Source organism: Sardina pilchardus, chromosome 20 (genome assembly GCF_963854185.1).
Source record: "Sardina pilchardus chromosome 20, fSarPil1.1, whole genome shotgun sequence".
Classification (NCBI taxonomy): Eukaryota; Metazoa; Chordata; class Actinopteri; order Clupeiformes; family Clupeidae; genus Sardina; species Sardina pilchardus.
In genome coordinates, this window is record NC_085013.1 from 8,536,708 (window position 1) to 8,552,170 (window position 15,463).

The 15,463-nt window shown below is 46.2% G+C and overlaps 1 protein-coding gene across 2 annotated transcripts; it reads right to left on the reverse strand.

Moving 5' to 3' along the window:
• Nucleotides 1-53: 53 nt before the first annotated feature.
• On the reverse strand, nucleotides 54-15,033 carry cdan1 (codanin 1). Of its 2 annotated transcripts, XM_062522317.1 has the most exons (28): nucleotides 14,938-15,033; nucleotides 13,199-13,956; nucleotides 12,856-13,047; nucleotides 11,623-11,810; nucleotides 11,129-11,242; nucleotides 10,792-10,870; nucleotides 10,533-10,653; nucleotides 9,911-10,020; nucleotides 9,584-9,673; nucleotides 9,420-9,495; nucleotides 8,716-8,921; nucleotides 8,117-8,249; nucleotides 7,801-7,944; nucleotides 7,399-7,565; nucleotides 7,196-7,277; nucleotides 6,926-7,006; nucleotides 6,761-6,815; nucleotides 6,300-6,439; nucleotides 5,970-6,073; nucleotides 5,626-5,775; nucleotides 5,307-5,370; nucleotides 4,885-4,963; nucleotides 4,484-4,701; nucleotides 3,820-3,927; nucleotides 3,016-3,079; nucleotides 2,137-2,297; nucleotides 1,555-1,665; nucleotides 54-1,248 (listed from the first exon to the last, which is right to left on the reverse strand). In XM_062522317.1, the coding sequence occupies exons 1-28, from the start codon at nucleotides 15,019-15,021 to the stop codon at nucleotides 1,150-1,152; spliced, it is 3,978 nt and encodes a 1,325-aa protein (XP_062378301.1). In that variant the 5' UTR covers nucleotides 15,022-15,033; the 3' UTR covers nucleotides 54-1,149. The 2 variants fall into 2 exon arrangements, with proteins under 2 accessions (XP_062378301.1, XP_062378302.1); XM_062522318.1 differs by lacking the exons at nucleotides 12,856-13,047; nucleotides 13,199-13,956; nucleotides 14,938-15,033 and having other exon boundaries at nucleotides 11,129-11,295; nucleotides 11,623-11,761.
• Between the last annotated feature and the right edge of the window lie 430 nt (nucleotides 15,034-15,463).

A 15,463-nucleotide genomic window follows, 5' to 3' on the forward strand; every position in this document is an offset into this window, starting at 1 on the left:
AAGTTTAGGGTGACACACCACCTAAATAAAAGGTCTGATAACCAGGTACTCAATTTTCACATTTAAAATATCTTTATTCTTGTATACAAATTTATCCTAAAACATGACAACAGTTTACAAGCAACTGACATTTGAAAAACAAGTCCAACATGAACTAATAGTCTATCACAAATGCATCTCAATACATTTATGAGACGCATAGTTCCCAAATAACAAGCAGCATAGCAGAATGTTCGTATAAAGTTGAAGTGTATATCAAGACAGGACAAACATAATTAGGATATATTGTTAAAATATAAATATAAAATTAAATAATCTTTTGATGAACTTGATTACTCCATTATAAGACCGTTCTATATTTCCTTACTATACCTCATCAACTTCTATATTTTACCTCGTTAATTCCTATAGTTTCACCTCATTTCCCTCCTTTAACTGGCAAACGTCTAGCGACACCGGCACCTGGCCAGTCTTTCTCCTCAGCCTCATTCTTAAACGGGACAGTTCATGTAAAGTACCAGATTAACATATGGCCAATTAGATTTCATCTGAATCTCTTTTTCCCTTTAATCCCACTGAATGTGCCAGTGGAACAGGAAAGGAGGACAGCACATCAAGGTCACGGAGATGACCAGTGAGTGAATCAGAACTATGGAACCTGTGGGAACATTCTCATTCCAAATAAGGATGGCTGGCTGGACTTATCCTGAAAGTAGTGAAACATAAATTGGTGTTTCAAATGAAATGGTCTGGCTGCTAAATGCTAAAGGCACTTTAAAAAAAAAAAAAACCTGACAGCATCTGAGTCCGTGCCAGTGGCTGACACTAACCGCAAAACGGCATTCACTGGCTCTTTAGATCTGGTACAGAACCTTAGAGGAAATAGTATCATTAAAGGCTATGACGTCATTTCATGAGCAATGGCAGAGACTCCAAGTAAAGGGGAAAAATGACTTTCACACACTAAGCAGAGAGCCAACCATCTCAAAACAAACTCATCTGATTGGCTAGCAGCACATGTACTCCTTCATGAAGGAGTACGCTCCACATAATGCGTCTTTGGTAATGGTGACATCTCAGCATGCAAACCCTGTAAAAAGTTTCCTCAAGTGCTCTAATGTGATGTGGTGAGAGGGTGCCCTCTGCTGTTCACTGGGAGATCTGCAGGACATCTCTGTGCCTTGGTAAAGAGACTGGTGTTGGGGGTACAGAGGAAATGGACAGCTCCTGGATCTTCTCAATGGACTCCTGAAAAAGAGCCAAGTTCATTGAATCAGAACAAGTCCACTTATTTAGGTTACTAATGCAGAGCCCGTAGATGTGGCATTTTTTGTTCGTATAACATGAAATTTGGCACTGCACACACTTGTGCCATTAGGATGACACCCACCAAATTTGAGAGCAGTACGACGAGTGGTTTGAGAGTTATGGGTGGAACAGACACACAGACAGACTGACACACAGACAGACGTTCCTTGCATTAATAGATAGATGTTACACAGTCCGCATAGTTGTTTCACATTGCCATTTGCTGTGGAATGGAATTGGGGTTACCATTGTCCAAGACAGCTCCAATAAACTTCTCCAATGTGACACCACATCTTCTTTTCCCAGAAGTCCTTTCTCCAAAAGCAGCTGGACCAAGACTCTGAAGTGATGGCAATTCTAGAATGGCAGAAAGGAGGAGGAAAGATAGCAAGGAGACAAGAGAAGGAAGGAAGGCAAAAAAAAAAGAAAATAGGATGAAAGGGTTTTTTAATGCAAAGCTCTGTGTATCTGTTTTAGTACTGTGAGGTTTTGTCAGGAAAAACAAACAAATCACTGAGCAACAGCATAATCCTTCCCCCGCATCCCAGAAACTACGATAGTTTAAGTCATTTCTAATATTGCTGTCAGAAGCACACAAATTTCACATTATCAAATTATCGGATATTCATCACACTTCAACAAGCTTTCTCCCTCTGCTTGGGTCAAAAAAATGTTCACTGTCCACTGACACTGAACAAGTTGTGGAAACTCAGCCACAATAGTGTGTGCAGCTTGTGGTTGCTTTTCCTGTGAGAAGCAGGCAGTGGCAGATCGAGCAGAGATGCAGTGCGCTTGTGCACGTCCCACGAGCTGTGCTTCAGAACTCACGTCTGCGTTGTTGAGCACGGCGGTGAGGTTGGAGGAGGTGAAGAGCAGGTGGAGCGGTATGGAGGGGAGCGGGCTGCTACCCCACAGGCTCGCCAACTGCTCCAGGAGGGCTCGGAGGCCAGCACGGTCCATGGGGCTGAACAGAGGCAGCTCTCCCGATACTGATCATAGAGAGGGACACAGACAGAGACAGAGACACAGACAGAGACAGAGACAGAGACAGAGACAGAGACAGAGACAGAGACAGAGACAGAGACAGAGACAGAGACAGAGACAGACACAGACACAGACACAGACACAGACACAGACACAGACACAGACACAGACACAGACAGACACACACACACACACACACACACACACACACACCCCATTAGTGTAGTCCGTGCAAATTTATCAAACAGGTAAATGTTGAACTGCAAACTGCTGGATATCTGCAAAGTTTATGCTCCCAATTTGCTGGCATGGCATGAACCATCAATTATTCATCAACAGCAGAGGGGTATTTAATTTGATTTGATTTATTTAAACTCAAAAAATCATTGAGGGCTTAGCCCTCATTTACAATGATGATGAGTATGGTTGCGTACCATACATACTGAAAACGCTGTGTACATCAATGCAATTTTAATGTAACCCCCTTTCTTGTCAATTTCCAATATACTGTGTCAATTTAACACTAAGTGGGCACCCGATTCGACAAAAAGGGCCATGTTAGTGCTCGTGACAACACGGTGCCAGGCATTTCAGTACTCCACCATTCTCCCTATTATAAATCAATGTAATATCAAAATGACTTTAAGTCGATATTAAAATAAAATGACTAGGTAAACTAAGTAACTGAACTGCACTGTGTTGCTTTAGATCTGGATCACTTACCAAGCCTGCAGGCCAACATGACTGTGCTTCGCACCAGCATCTGCTCCGGCACCACAGACAGAAACTGCAGGCGAGTACATCAGACACACAGCAGGTGAGTGTGGAAGATGGCAAGTGATGCAGACAGAGTCAAAAAGATGAAAACACATCCACTGAACATAACCACCTGTTTCTTTGGGATGATGCAAATTAATCAAGAGACTCTGCAACATATCTACAGGCTCATACACTACTCACACAGAGTCAGGGACATTCGGCTTTCGGGGGGTGAAATTTCAGGATGAGCCTAGCCTAGCTATCACCACACTAAGTTCAGTCTTTTGAGATTGGACATTAGTCTGGGGAGTTTGCGCTGTATTACAACTGCACAAGAGGCATGATCAATGGGCATAGTTCAAATGACTGTACGATCAGGCCAATGATCGGGGTGCACCTGGTGGATAAGCCAGTTTGTGATTGGTTCTAGCAAACGTGGACAGGAAGCAGGAGAGATAAATGTGCAGACTTCCAGCCTGAGCTGCAGGGCAAAATCCAATCACCGGCAGATCGGGCTGGGCTTACCCAGTCTAGGATGAACCTAAAATCCTCTATAACCTTTTCAGGTGAACTTAATGTGAACTTCTCTAAACTTTTGAAAGTGCATGCCATGCCCAACAGTTCAATGTTTCAGTAGTTTCTGTACTGGAACACTACATTTCACCCAAAAGCCAGATCTCCCTAACCCTTTGCGAGTAGTGCATCTCCAGGCTCATGTGTATGCTTGTTTTTGTGTGATTTATGTGTGAGGGCATCTGTGTGATGTACCTTCCGGCATTCTAGAGTATCTCTTGCTCGGTTCAATAGAGCCTGCAGCTGTTGGATGGTAAGCACCTCATCCTCGGCTCTGGGCCCCACTGCGATGCTCAACACTTCCTGGAAGAGAACACGTCAAATGTTTATGATACGGATCATCCCTTGGCGCCTTTTAAATTCCCAACACTCCAGAGAATTGCAAGACTACGACAGTTGAACAGTAAGGACAGTGCTGTTATTTAGAATGCATTTGTCAACACTAGTGCTATTAGCCACACCAGTAGCTCAGGACAAGCGAGGTGTATTGTGATCCAGGTTAATGGTAATACATACGCATGACACCACTACTTAAAGATGCAGTACATAACTTAGTTTCACTAAAGATTATTTATGTACAATCAAATCACACCCCTTCCTTCTGTGCTTCTGGAACATGTTGTTGACTGGTTGGGACTGTTGGGAGTGTCTCGGTCTGGGCCTTTATGTGTCCTATTTTCAGAGCCAGGACTGTGTGTGAACATTAGAGTGCAAACACGGAATGGACAACTAAGAGTTGCGAGGACCGTGAGGGGAAAATGTGCTGAGTTTCACTAAAGAATATATAAATAACAACTGCAACTGGGGCCATGTCCGGGCCTTTTCTCTCCAAAGCAGCCTCGCACAGCCGGGTCCGTACCTTTATCTCTGTGATGACGTTGGAGGCTCTGGGGGCTTGGTGAGTGCACTCTGAGGGACAGTCTGTTGGTCCCGAGGCTGGTCCCCCACCAACCTTCTGGGCGTCTGTGGGGGTCTGAGTCTGGGGCGCTGCCAACATGTCTGCGCTTGGGGTCGGAGGGCTGGGAAGGGTCTTCAGGACACGGTCAAACACAACCTTCCACTCCCTCTTGATCAACGCTGAAATCAGATTGCAAATATGAGAGAATGACATAAACTTGCCCCATCTCCTGACTAAATGAGGGCATTGTTGCCATGCTTTTGAGTGTGCATTGTTATGCATGTTGTGGTCCTGCCAATCGTCTCCTTGCTCAGACTCGATTGTATGTTTGTGGCCCAATGAATCTGAAACAGGCGAGGTACCTGTGATGTTGGAGGAGAGCCAGGTGCAGGCTTTTTCTGTGGCCAGCCGAGTCGTGATGCTCTCCGAAGTGCTGAGAACCTGCGTACAAAACATTGATTACCATGCATGCCGGGGACACAAGCAGACACATACACACATAGTTAACTCCAACAATTTCACAATGCCTATATGTCCGTCTCACTAATGAACAGCTGAGACAAACAGAGAGTGTTTCATCGATGAGATAGCGTGACAGCCATGTAAGCGCCAATTAACATTCACCGAGCAACACTCGATAAATATGCAGCTGTTGATTTACCATGCGCCTGGCAAAGCAAGTCTTCATGTTAATGGTGCCCATTAAAAACCCATATAATGAAAGAATAAATCACAGGCTAAATAACATAAGCTGATGAATGAGCTCAGCTGTGTTTTAACTCACTGCTGGAGAGGTCTCCTCAGGCAACAGGACGCGTATAGCCTCTGGACCCTTCTCACTGCAGAACCTGCACGCACACATTCACACACACACACACACACACACACACACACACACACACACACACACAGGTGGGCAGATGCAGATAGAGAGATGAACACGTGCATGGCCACACACAGACGTGTGTATAAATAATAGCGCATAAAATCTGCATTCAAATACATACAAGTGTGTGCAGCTTGAAACAAAAATAAATAAAATTAATAAATAAAATAAATAAATAAAAACTGGCTGAGGTGAGAGACCAGATTTTCCCCCTTACCTTGTGGCCCTCTCATGTGCCTGCTTGCCCTTGTCACACAGCTGGGTGCAGATGGCGTCATTAAGCTTGGCCACGTTGGCACTTTCCAAGGCCAGCGCCTCCCTCAGGGTCCGCTCGCCACCCTTCACCAGCTCTGCCACCAGAGTGGCCCTACACGGAACAAGCAAGTGGGGCAGAGAAGGCCATAGTGTTCATTTCCAAACTTGTCTGAAGTATTTAATAAAGCCCAACATGGCTTAACTGTATAGATAGATAGATAGATAGATAGAAAGATAGATAGATAAATAGAGATAGATACTTTAGATGCCCTGACACATCATGAAGGTGTGGTGAGCAGGACTCACTTGATGTGTTTGACACAGTTGGAGCTGACTCGCTCTGCCACAAAGTCCACGGTCCGTTTCAGAGATGGAGGTTGGTTGTGGAAGAATGCCTGCTCCAACTCCATCTGAAATAATGAAATACAGTATGAGGATGGCACTATACAAATAAGTACACTAACATATGTTATTGGAAAAAAGAAAGATGCCTTGTAATTAGGATGGCTGAAGTGAAGCTGACCCAGTTCCCAGTTCATTATCTCCATGACTTGTGTCTAGTTCATTTTGTAAACCACATGTGTGCTGTGGCAGAACTGATGGATCAGAGGGTGTACTGTATCTGAGGTAGAGTACCTGTAGTTTCTGCTGGGAGCGGGTTGTGGGTTGGTCTCTAGGCTCCGCATCCGCAGAGGTGGGCGTAATCTTGCGTATGAGACCCCCACTCTTGGCACTGCTTCCTGCCACAAAGGCTGCTAGCAGCTTCCGGAACTCACCTGCCAATCATTAACACATTGCCATGAGGATCAATAGTCAAGAAACACTGCTAATTTTTAACAGACATTTCAGGGAAGTGTTGTTGACATTACGTCAGGCAAATGGCAAAGGTGGGCTATGAGCAAAAACAAACTTCAGTTAATGTAGTAGCCTTACATTTTGGCAATTTAGTATCATACGCAAAACCCTTAAAGCAAACGTGGGTGTGTCACAGCAATGCACTCACAAGCTACCCGATCGTTTCAGTTCATATCCGACAGAATTTGCTGGCTTTGCTATGAGGGTCCTACTGTATATCTAACACCAGAGCCTTCTCTTACCCAAGAACGGGCAGCAGGTGTAGAGCAGCTGCTGCTCCACCAGGGGGAGAGTGTCCTGTGGAGGAAAGAGCAGTCTGACCTTAGCTCCTTTGACCCCACAGTGGAAAGATGGCCAAAGACGAGATTAAGACAGTTTTGCAAACTCAAAGACAGGATGGTACTCACCAGGCCCTGGGAACCAGCCAAGGTCTCTTCGCTGAAGTCCAGTTCCTCGCTGAATACGAGGTCCTCTGGAAACACAGGGATCTGAAACAGAGGGAGGCACAGAAGTGAAACAAACAGGCAAACTGCTTGTGCATATTACATCAGGAGCTGTCTATAAGCATAATCATGATATTAAAAAAATGCCTTCTATGAAAGGACAATACTATTCACATATGATAGCAATGATCACAATATGAGTGCACAACACAGGAAGGGCCTATGTTGTCTCACCTGGAAGAGCCAGCCCAGGACTGCAACCAGTAGCAGCTGATTCAGGTAACACATCTCAGCTCCTCTGCCCAGCAACACTCGCCTGTTACACACAAACATAACATGCTCAGAAAACTTACCAAGCTGTTTTCAGCTGCCAATAAATTGAACCTTAAGGGTGTGTGTGTGTGTGTGTGTGTGTGTGTGTGAGTGTGCTTCTCTACCTGTAGAGGTGCAGCAGTAAGCCTAAGGCAGCTCTGAAGCAGGGCAGGTAGGGTCCGGTGTAGTCCATCATGGACAGGAACTCCACCAGCCAGGGCACCGTCAGCACCAGCCTGCGTCTGCGCACACAACTGCGCAGCACGGCGCAGACATCCAACACTGGGGAGCTCTGATGGGAGAGCAGCGCGCCATCGTAAAAACAAGGTACAAACTCAACAGGTCACTTGGAGTGAGCCCAACACATTTCTTCAGGAGGACATGAATACGTTTCAAATCTGTCTGACACAGTGGATCACAAATCTCTTACTATCACAAATGATGATCAAACCCCCCCACACATACACACACACAAACACACACAAACGCAAACAAACCACATACACACACAAACACACACATCACACCTTGCTACGCAGCGCAATGGCTGCCTGCTGGATCTCTTTGGATGGAGGATCAGAGGTGTGGTAAGGCAGGAAGGAGATGAAACCCAGGAACTTAGCCAGCAAACGAGCCACGAGGAGCACTGAGGAGAACCTCTGCTTCTCATCCTGAGAGAGAGGGAAAGATGAAGAGAGGGAGAGAGAGAGAGAGAGAGAGATAGATAGAGATAGAGATAGAGATAGAAAGTGAAATATTAAGCAGATGCTGATGAGACAAAGTAGCAGGAAAACCTTGAATAAACTCACATACTGTGTAAACACTGATAGCCCTTCCACTGACCTGTTGGTCCATGTCCCCGTCTCCTTCCTCTTCCCCACCACTGCCACCTGCTGGCGACCCGAGGATGGACACCTCGTCCAGAAGCAGCAGCTCCTGGCACATGCTGTCCTTCAGGTGCTGGTTCAGCTGGCAACTGCACACAGCAACACCAACCACTCAGCATCACACCGATGCCCCCTACCCTCCAAACACGCTGCTCAAGCTTGCTCAAAATGTCTGATGTCTTGTCATTTTACACTTTAGAATTCCAGATTTGCATAATGTCATTTTGTCTTCTTCCATCCCAAATGTTGCATTAACAACGCCAGGGAAGGTCAGAGAATCACTAGCAGACCCCCCTTTATCATTCTTACACTTGAATGAGATGAAATGATCCATTATGCTAATGTTCCCTATCGAGCAGGGTGAGCGGGAGTCTGCCAGGCTGCTGGACCGGAGCTGCGCTATCTCCAGGACACATCGGCTGCAGACTCCCGCAGCTCAAGGTTACGGCTATTTATGGAGGAGCACTTCGCCTCTGTAACAGTGGCTGCACCTCACATGTGGAGTGGACGTGACGTGTTCAGTTTTTTTATACGGGAGGGGGGGTAGGGGCTCACCAGCTGGCCGTCTGTAGGAAGTCTCTGAAGAACTCCTGGTACCCTGGGAAGGAGGGCGGGGGGCAGGGACCCATGAAGCCCTGCGGCTGGATCAGGCGCTCCTGCAGACGCTTCAGCCGGCTCAGGCCGTCGGCTCCCAGGATGCTCAGCACGTCCGCGTCCGGGGCCTCGCCAAAGGAGCCGCGCACCCCCGGCTCTTTACACATCTGGGAGAGGAGGACGGGAGAGGGGATGGAGAGCAGAGCAGTGAACGTCTTTGAGAGCTTGAAAAGTTGCTTCTCAGTTCATTCTAAGTGGAACTCAGTGACAAATGGCAGGGACACAACAAACAAACAAATGACAAAGTGTCAAAATTGTAGGAATGCTCATTTAAAACACTGATTACATGTAAATGACAAATTCAAGGAAAGGAATTCAGAAAACTATTCCGAGTCACTGTAATGTAAGTTCATTTGTGTGGTAATTTCAGTCATTTGGTTTTCATGCCTGGAGCAAAGGAATGTGTGTGTGTGTGTGTGTGTGTGTGTGTGTGTGTGTGTGTGTGTGTGTGTGTGTGTGTGTGTGCACGCGGGTGGGGGGTGGAGAGGGAGAAAGATAAGGAGAAGGAGAGAGAGAGAGAGAGAGACAGACAAAGAGGAAAAAGAGGGCGAGGGAAAAAGAATCAGCCCACGTCATGGAAACAAGCCCCGTCCTCCAATGCTCACCTGAACCAGCTGCTTCTGGAACAGCCGAGCAAAGTGGGCATGATTCCCCGCAGCCGTCAGCTGACTGACCATCATCCTGAAAGAACAAATCACAGGTCAGGGAGCTGGGCACCAACTGCACAAGACAAACACAGATTAAATAGCAGAAGGGTCAAGTCACTCACCGGACTCGGCTGCCCAGAGCTGCCTCAAAGTCCCAGCCAGGCTCCTTATGGAAATCCTCCCAGTCTCTCAGCAGCTCATAAAAGATATCCCTGGGGAACAATGCAATCAGTTGTTTAAGTTATAAGATATTTAGTTCAAGCAGTGCCTTCATGGAGTCATTCAACCAACTGAGAATAAGACAATACTAGGTCATGCTAAAATTCCAAAAGATTTTTGATGATGCATAAAAATAAAAACACTGCCTCCCTGACTTCTGAAAATGACGAGTTTAGTTCACAGCTACTGTATCAAATGTCAAACCTGGTCCAGATTTCTCTCCGGCTCACCTTTGCTTCTTGAATATGTGGAAGGCTTTGTCACAGCTGAAGTTGGAGCGGTTGTCTGTGGCCGGCTGGAATGGCACCGAGTGGATGAAGGCGGGTAGCGAGGGGGAGACCTGGAGGCACACATGGGGCAATGCCAGTGTGATAATCTGACCACCAATACGGTATGTGAGGGCCTAGTATGAAAGATTACGGGTGCAACAGAGTCACAAAACTCACGGTATGAACCAGATCAAAGCTTTTAAGTCACAAAACATTTTTTTTCTGATTATTTTTTTTAGAAAGCTTCTAAAATGAAGGTTCTTCTAACAACGCATTATGGCAAGCCAGTTCATTAGTTTGTGAATTACTGGATTGTTACAGATAATAAAAGTGAGCATCCATGAAACTGCTGTTAATCTGCACTCCAAAACCGTGGGGGATGGTCTGTACTGGCCACAGATCAACTATGGTCCATTGCAGCTAGATGCACTAGCCAAAATTTTAAATAAAAAGTACCCCCCTGATCATTTCAACACTAACATACTGTGCCACCACTCAGACACCCCTGACTTAGGGCTTTGCATATTTGTCCAGCATCAGGTCTCGTCGGGTCTGATTGAGTTTTAGTGCTGTTCTTGTTTACCTTGGCCGTGCTGTTGTCCTGTGCCAGGGCCAGCCGATCTCTCAGCGCAGGAGCGAACAAGCCCACCCTCTCATTCTCTGCCAGCAGACGCAGTGTGCCCTTGTCCAGGTGAGACACCAACCTGGGCAATAGTGATGGGATCGTTACAGACCATTCTATGTCTAAACAACTTGCCTAAGAGTGTGTTATTTCTGCTTACTGAAAGCACAGGCCGCAGCAGGCTTTATTATATGGATATAGGATGTATAATATTACTCACTCAAACTGATTCTCTAGAACTTTGACAGCAAAATACACACAGTTGTGCACATCTCTGAAGTAGCCCCTCTCCAGCATGTCTGCAATGACATTTTGTACAAAATAAGATTTCACTCACACAAAGACAGAAGGCCAGCATTCTGGGACTGGAAATAAACTGGACGAGAATGCTTAACTAAATGAAAAACATAGTCGGGGGACAGTATAATTCTTCGAATCATTCTTATAGAAATAATACACCCCCAAAAACGGTCATCTTGAAAAGAAATAATTCCTTTAGAAATGACTACACCCATCCATGGATGATCATGAGCACCTGAGACTTGAGCCCGTCTCACCTTGGCCACTGGCACAAAGACTGTCCCTGTCCGCCTCTGGAGCCGGAGGGCTGCGGCACGTCAGCAGCTGCAGCACGAAGAACAGCTCCAGGAACACATTAGGCACAAGGTTCTCTACAGCGGCAAGCAAAAAACCATGCATCTCAACCGGTAAAGTCCCACTCAGGCTACAAGCAACAAGAGACTAATGAGCATGTAATTCAGTGACAACAGGCAAAACGTAAAATCATTAAACCTAGCAGTTAGACAGTTAGTTAGACAAGCAAATAACAACTATACTGTATGTGTGAATGGAGCTAAACAGTTAAAATATTAAATATATATATATAAAAAAATAAAACACATAAAACTACAAAAACACTCACAAATGCATTGAGAACATCAGAAGGACCACAACATGCTTCATAACAACATGCTTTGCCAAATTCACCACAGCCCAGACTTATATTAGGTAAAACCTTAGGTGTCCGTAGCACCCCCTGTAGGCCACTGACCTGAAATGCATGTGCAGTAGAGTTCAGTGAACAGGTCCAGCTCAGTGGTCAGGGTGACTTTCGAGGGGTCAGGGCTGGGGGCCTGGGGGTCCTGAGCTACGGTAGAGTCCATGCGCACCTGTTTGGTAGGTGTGCAGGGTTCTGGGGTGGGCTTCAGAGGTGAGCAAGTCTGCTGCTGAAGTTTAGACCTGGAGGACGTGGTGGGTAACCAAGGAGATTGGGGGATGGATGATGGAGAAAATGGGATCCAATTACCCAGGGTAATCAAACAGAAAGACGGAGGACATATCTACAGAAAAGCTCCACGAGATGAACGACTATTCAGCAACACATTCCAAACAAGTGTCAACTTACAAACAAACCAACTAGTTACGAGTCTGGTCATAAATCCAAACCAACTGAAATGTACTGTATACACTGTAGGGGTGGGAATTGGCAAAAAAATTAAGATTCAATACTATTGCGATATTTGGGCCACAATTCGATAATATTGCGATTCTTAAGATATTGCGATACACCAAGTATTGCAATTCGATTTTGCGATATATTGCTATTCATGTCTCTCATATTATTCTAAGTCATTACAAAAAATTAGGAAAATAACACTGTTCAACTCACTTTGCAATGGCATGGTGCATGTCAAGGTCCTTACTATTCACTTTTTGTTGAAAACCAAAATACACCCACCTTTTTCGATGTGAAAGTGTAGAGTGTCGTGTATAACAGGTTGTGATTGTGAAGCCATTTCATTTATTATTGCTGTTGAATGCACAATGAAACACCACAACACGTGCCCCCCTTATAAGCGTAATAAGCTAATTTAATGTGATCAGAGTAAACCCTGAGTAAACTCGACTCAAATAAAAGTAAAATGGATAATTCAATTATATAATTAAGTATTGCGATACTTTGAGCTACAAGTATCGATTTAATTGTGTGCACAAAATATTGCGATACTGAACAGAATCGATTTTTTCCCCCACCACTAATACACTGACCTGTATTTATAAACTGTTACACAAAACCTGCAATGAACCATGTACTGTATCTGCTTTTCTGTCAAGAGCTTTATCATAACCTGGCATGATAAAGACTCACACTTCACCTAACTCATAACAGCACTCCTGAGATCGCTCGTGAACATAAAGTCCACGCGTATAAACCCAATTACCCACCCGCTCATCCATTCACACATATCCACAATCCATCCCATCCCATCCCATCCCAACCTACTTCTCTCTCCTCAGCATCTCTCTCTCCTCCTGCAGGCTCGGCACGCTGCCCACCACCACGGCCCCCTCGGGGATGGAGGGGGGGCTGCAGGGAGTGCTGAGCGGCGTGGAGGTGAAACAGCTCTTGGGTCGGGAGTGAGGCCGCTCCACGTTCACCGGAGTGGGGTTGATGCGACGGGAAGGTTTGGTCAAGCTGGAGATAAACAAACACTGATCTGAGTATCAGACTGCTTACGTCTGCATTTAGTATGTTTATCGAATCATACATTGGCTATCAATCTTAAGATTACGAGATGTACACATTTATGTGAATGAATGTTGATGTTTTGACACAAAACACTCACATTGGTGATGCATGCTGGGATGCCCCCATCGGAGGGAAATCCTCCAAGTTGTTGAAGTTGAGCGTCACTTGCGTGGGCGGTGACACTGTCTCACTGGCTCTCCCTCCCCTCCCTCTCCTAACGCCCCTCTCCCAGGACGCCGAGGGGTCGTCCTGCTGGAAACCGCGGCCGCCTCCTCCTCCGCCCCTGCCCCCACCTCCAGACCCCCCGCTGCGCCTGCGCCCACGGTGATACTGCTGGTGCTGCTGCTGCCCTGCTGCCATGGAGGGGCTGTGCTGTGGGTGCATCTCGGGCGGCGATACGGCCATGAAGTCTCCCAGGCTGGAGCGATGCGCTGAGCGGCGGTCCGACTGCGGAGCCCGCGCCGCAGGGCTCCACACCGAGCTGAAGGAAGGGCTGCTGACGCCGCTCGCCCCACTGACGTCACCTCCACTCGGGGTGGTGGCCGCAGCCGCCGAGCCTTCCCACTGGCTCCCCCCGAGCGGCGACACCGAGGGGGCGGGTGAGAAGAGCTGGACGCGACTGGTGCTGCGCGAGCCGGTGCCACCCCCGGCGGAGCGGCCGCCCCTGCTGCGCTCACTGGACGGACGCGCAGAGCGAGCGGCTGACCGTGAGCTGACGGGCGTCTTGGCAGGTGTGGCGGGGCCATGGGTGAGGGTGTGGCTGCTCTGATCTCTTAAGAAGTTCAGCAGGAAAGACACAAACTCCTGCCGCTGCACCTGCAGTAATGGTTCACATGATGGCTGGTCTTTTGAGCTCTGCAGAGACAAAAAATGATTTGCGGTTATAGTATGAGACTTCCAAAGCACCAGAGAATCCTCCTTTGCACCAAATTATCTGTTTTATATTATATTTCTCTGAGAGATCTCTCTATTATCTAAGCAACATAAACTGTGGGAAGGTGATACATTTATGTCAGGTTTCAAGTTCACAAACATAAACAATTAATGCCATTCATTCCCGTTATGAGTTACAGAAGAGGTTTAAATCATAAACGTGTCTGCGCCTAGTAAATTCTGAAAGCCCTACATGTATCTCTACTAAACTCTTCCAAATTAAATAATATAACGTCAAAGGAGTTGTAAGTCATACGTGTAAGACATAGTACGTGCCATTTACAGCACAATAACTTCACATTATCGTGTTTTGAGCGACTTGTAAAGCCCATGCAGCTAGCTGACAACTACAAGTGCAACAGCAATCAGGGTTATGTTATAGGCTGCACGACTGCTTTCACATAATGCGTTTGCTGCCTTTATAGCCGAGGTTAAAACAGCAAGCACAGAATTATTAACACAATAAAGACAATCTCTACGTTACTTGCTGCGAAAAGCAGCCTTGCAAGCGATTGTTAACTCGCTAACTCCATAAATGCTAATTTGGTAAATATCGCTAACGTTAATGTTTCATCAGCTCATGTTGCTCCACGTAGCATGACAAGGCAATACTGTGTATATTCATGGTAGTATACAAGATGAATATACAGGAATACGAATAAATAGGCTGTTTTTGCGTGCAGCGGACAATAAACTACCGATAATGTTTCTGTTGACAAGTTAGCGACAGCCAGCTAGCCACCTCCTCGAATCATCATACGGGACCATTGAGCTTGTTCGTGCTAAGTTTCAGTGTTGACACATGACACGTCTTACTTCGACAATCTACATATGTGTTTAGTTTCAAACCATTCAGAACAGATATGTTCGATATTGTTTTATGAAGTTTAATCCTGCACTCACCTGCTTGTATGTAAGCCAAAGTAGGGCCTTATCGGCCTGTACTTTCCCAAGCAGCAGCGATTCCAAAAGAGCCGCCATTCTCATCTGAGCACGCGCATTGCCAACTTTTGCGCGTGGAAGCAAGGGGAGGCGCTCTGCAAGAGGAGCGCGCTGAGTGACACAAACGTGCACAGAGAGAGTGCACTGAGAATGGAAGACTACAGTGTCGTTGTTCATCTAAGCAATGTCCAGATAAAGAGAGACAGGTAAAACGTTAAAGTAAAATATTCATTTTGGGGAAAATGTCTGGGCGGTTGATCATCTTATAGGCCTTGGCCTAGGCTATAAAACCGTTAACTAAAGCTGAAACAAGGCAGTGATTAACATGATCATTCCAAATTGTATGGTGGATTTTGCAAGTAGCAATTAACTAAAGTGTCCAAGTGCATCATCCCTTGTTGATTCCCTGAAGGTGGCCCTAGCTTTCTGTAGCTTCCATGGATAGCATGCCTGAAATATGTCTGTTCTCCCTGCAAAAGTGAAATGT

Coding starts and splice junctions, on each gene's coding strand:
- cdan1 (XM_062522317.1), bottom strand. CDS start 15,021: ATGAGAATGGCGGCTCTTTTGGAATCGCTGCTGCTTGGGAAAGTACAG. Junction 6,440..6,760: donor CACCTGCTGCCCGTTCTTGG/GTAAGAGAAGGC, acceptor AATGATTGGCAG/GTGAGTTCCGGAAGCTGCTA. Junction 5,776..5,969: donor AACTGTGTCAAACACATCAA/GTGAGTCCTGCT, acceptor TGTTCCGTGTAG/GGCCACTCTGGTGGCAGAGC.